The 3,231-nt window shown below is 34.8% G+C and overlaps 1 protein-coding gene across 1 annotated transcript; it reads right to left on the reverse strand.

Moving 5' to 3' along the window:
• Nucleotides 1-1,071: 1,071 nt before the first annotated feature.
• Nucleotides 1,072-2,298, reverse strand: LOC141641524 (putative F-box/FBD/LRR-repeat protein At1g78760). Its single transcript, XM_074450183.1, has one exon. It carries the CDS (start codon nt 2,296-2,298, stop codon nt 1,072-1,074), a length of 1,227 nt encoding a protein of 408 aa, XP_074306284.1.
• Nucleotides 2,299-3,231: the final 933 nt, after the last annotated feature.

The raw sequence follows: 3,231 nt of genomic DNA on the forward strand, positions 1-3,231 counted from the left end.
TTGAATGCCGCTGCTGCTTAAACTTGGAGAGTTAATAAAGACTAAATTTTTGAAGACTTATCTTGTACCAGAATTTAGTGTTTCACTCAAACTCTCTTTATCATCTATATGATCGCCTCATTATCCAAACTGATTCCTAAGTTATCATTAAGCTGTTTAAAGTAGTTGACACACTACCTTCGGCCCATGCTCACCTTGTCCAAATTTGCAAATGCTTCCTTAATAATCATCCGGAGAAGATTGAGATACACCATATTTATAGAGAAGTAAATGCGTGTGCAGACTGGCTAGCTAATGTCGGAGTTAATCAAATGCAACAAGTAGTTATTTGGGAGCCGGATGATATACCGAACCATTTATTCCGTCTGATGCAACGGGATGTGAGGGGTGTTTCGTGGCCGCGTCTTGTTCCCTTTTATGCTTTTTAGTTTTTTTTATCTTTGTTCTAGTTTGCATTTCGGTTTGGGCTTAATCCCCCTTCTTGTAACCCAAAAAAAAAAAAAATCTATATAATGTCATACATACTACCTCATACGTTTTTAGAGGCCATGTCTTCGTTGCGTACTAGGTAAACCACCAGGTTTAACTATACGAGTAAACCCCCAGGTTTAACTATACGAGTGTGACAGACTCGAATTATATACACAAAATTGTTCTTGGAGAGTCTTGAACCTGAGACCTATAAAAGTTCCACCCATATTTTAATCACTAAACTCCACCCATGCGAGTTCGTTTAACTATTTAATATCATTGTAGTTTAGCCATCGACTATTATCTCTTCTTTCTCATCGGACATAAATTAAATGACATTTCCCACACGTAGGAGCGTAGGGCAATGGATGTTTGAGGGCAAACATTCAGAGCTTAATCAAAAAACAAATCAAAAAATCATTTACTTGATATAAATGAGTAGATCGATACTTACCATTTCTCATGATAAATTGTTCTGAATCTTTAAAATATACTTAATGTGTACCTTTAAGACAAGTGCTAAAAAACAAAATAAAAAACGTTACAATAATTGTGTAGCCAATAGACCTACTTTATTATAAAAACTTAACCTCGAACTACTCATTCTAGCTTATATCCTCCTAAGAACTTGATTTGGCAACGTGAAGTCTCCTCGGCACACTCGAGTAAAGTTTTGCGAAATTTGCTCAAAGAATCATCGCTAGGACGAGTGCCACATCCACTGATGACAAGCTTGTTCAAAACCGGAGCACTTGTTAACAACCATGTCACAAGATTCAACGTTTGTTGGTCGATTCGAACCGTACCCATAATTAATTTCAAGTGATTCACATGTTCAACTAGCACAAATGATATAGCCTTTGTATCCCAAACAATATCGTACATGGTAGAAAACTGTAACACAAGAACCTTTAAATTTGGACAATGCAACATTTGTTGTTTTGATGTTGCCATTAACAAGTCAAAGGAGTTAATTTCAAATAATGTAAGGTTTGTCAAATTAGGGAAGATAATCCCGGTAGGACTATTGAAGAGCTTCGTCGTTAAACCACCGTCGAGTAGAAGCGACTTGAGATTCAAAATTGAATCGAATGTCCGCATTGATACAAACGAAGAAGAATTAGCAATAATGGATAAATTCTCCAATATTGGAGCATTAATAACAACGTCAATAATGTCTTCAAGGACCGACGACATATCTGTAGTTATACGCAATCGATTCAAACTCTTACTTGATATTGACACCGAACGAATTTTACCCTTTGGCTTAACATAAAGGGAAAAGCACAAGTATACAAGCAATGGACAACTACTTAATATCCGTCCCAAAAATTCGTAATCAACCGAACCAAGGCTAAGTTTCTCAAGGTTTGGAAGAATAATGGGATGTGAAACAAACCGATTAGAGTGTTTGACAAACAGTAATGATGACAAGTGAAGTGATACCAACGACTGAATTTGAAAAAAGCTAGGCGGACAAACTCGTTCACCCAATGTAGAATAACCAAGCATTGCTATGTGTTGGGTGTTACAAGCACGTAGTCGACGAGCCCATGAGTCTAATATAGGCTTTACACAAGGTTCTAAATAGAGGGAACGGCCAAGATCAATACTAAAGGTGTTCATACAAGGTGTGGTGAATAATGTGAAAAGGTTATCAAGAATGTTCCAAAACTCGGAAATATTGTATTCAACTGGTATGAGTAATTTGACGTTGAAATCAGTGGTGGTAATATTGACAGTGCCGCCTCGAGGAAACTTGAGGTCGGAGATAATCTTGCCGATAATGTCGTCCGGAAGGGAGTTCCATCTATTATGTTGTAGCATTGCTTTGCGTTTTAGGTTTTTTTTTTTTTTTTTTCCTTTGTTGATCTTGGAGAGGATGGAGTTACGGCAAGGTTAGGTTATCAAGAATGAATTTGAATTTGGTATTGAAATGATTACTATATGATATGGTAGGTATTTGAAAGCACCAAATTTAACTAGCTTGGAATTGATAAGAAATTGAGTCAATTCCAATTCCAAATTCTATGGGTTTCCAAACACTTTAAATATCTTAATTACAGAATTTAATTCCAATTCAGAATTCCCAAACACTTGAAATACTCTGTATCATATATAATAGGGATAATATTATATCTTCTTATCTTATATCTTATATTCTTTTATTTTTGTAATATTTATCCAAGATTTCTCATTCAAAATTATGATAATTTGGAGAAACTTCCGTTTGTTTTTTACAAAATAAGAAAAGAGACATTAATAATCTCTCTCTATTATCGTAAATTAAATATCGATAAGACCAAAACGTCCTTCTTTTCAAATTCGTCGAATATGTCTTTAGAAATGATATTTAGTTCTCGAGGCCTAAATAAAATTATGTTCTTCGGACTTGGGTTTTCTTTTACTATATGAAACCCACCTTAAGGATTTCGTTCAAAGGATGTTTTGATTTTTAGCTAAAAAAAACAAAACTGTTTTTCCTTTGATTTGATTTTTTACTACACCATTGAATCTTGTGTTGGGTTCCTTCATGATACAATTTTTAGTGTAAAGCTTGAAAGGTTAAAAAGGATAGACGTTCTATAGCAACTTAAATCCACCATTGAATATTTTTCTACTTTAGGGATACATTAAGTCTCCTACCCGTCACAAGCTTGTGACATGTTAAATATCATCCACATAGGTAGATATGAAAAAAATCAGAGTGCTTAGGATTCATGTAGGTAATTAGACATTCCATATCGTACCTTCTAGGTT

This window comes from Silene latifolia, chromosome 2 (assembly GCF_048544455.1).
Source record: "Silene latifolia isolate original U9 population chromosome 2, ASM4854445v1, whole genome shotgun sequence".
NCBI lineage: Eukaryota > Viridiplantae > Streptophyta > Magnoliopsida > Caryophyllales > Caryophyllaceae > Silene > Silene latifolia.

Excerpts from the sequence above, each read along its gene's own strand:
- LOC141641524 (XM_074450183.1), bottom strand. The coding sequence starts at position 2,298 with ATGCTACAACATAATAGATGGAACTCCCTTCCGGACGACATTATCGGC.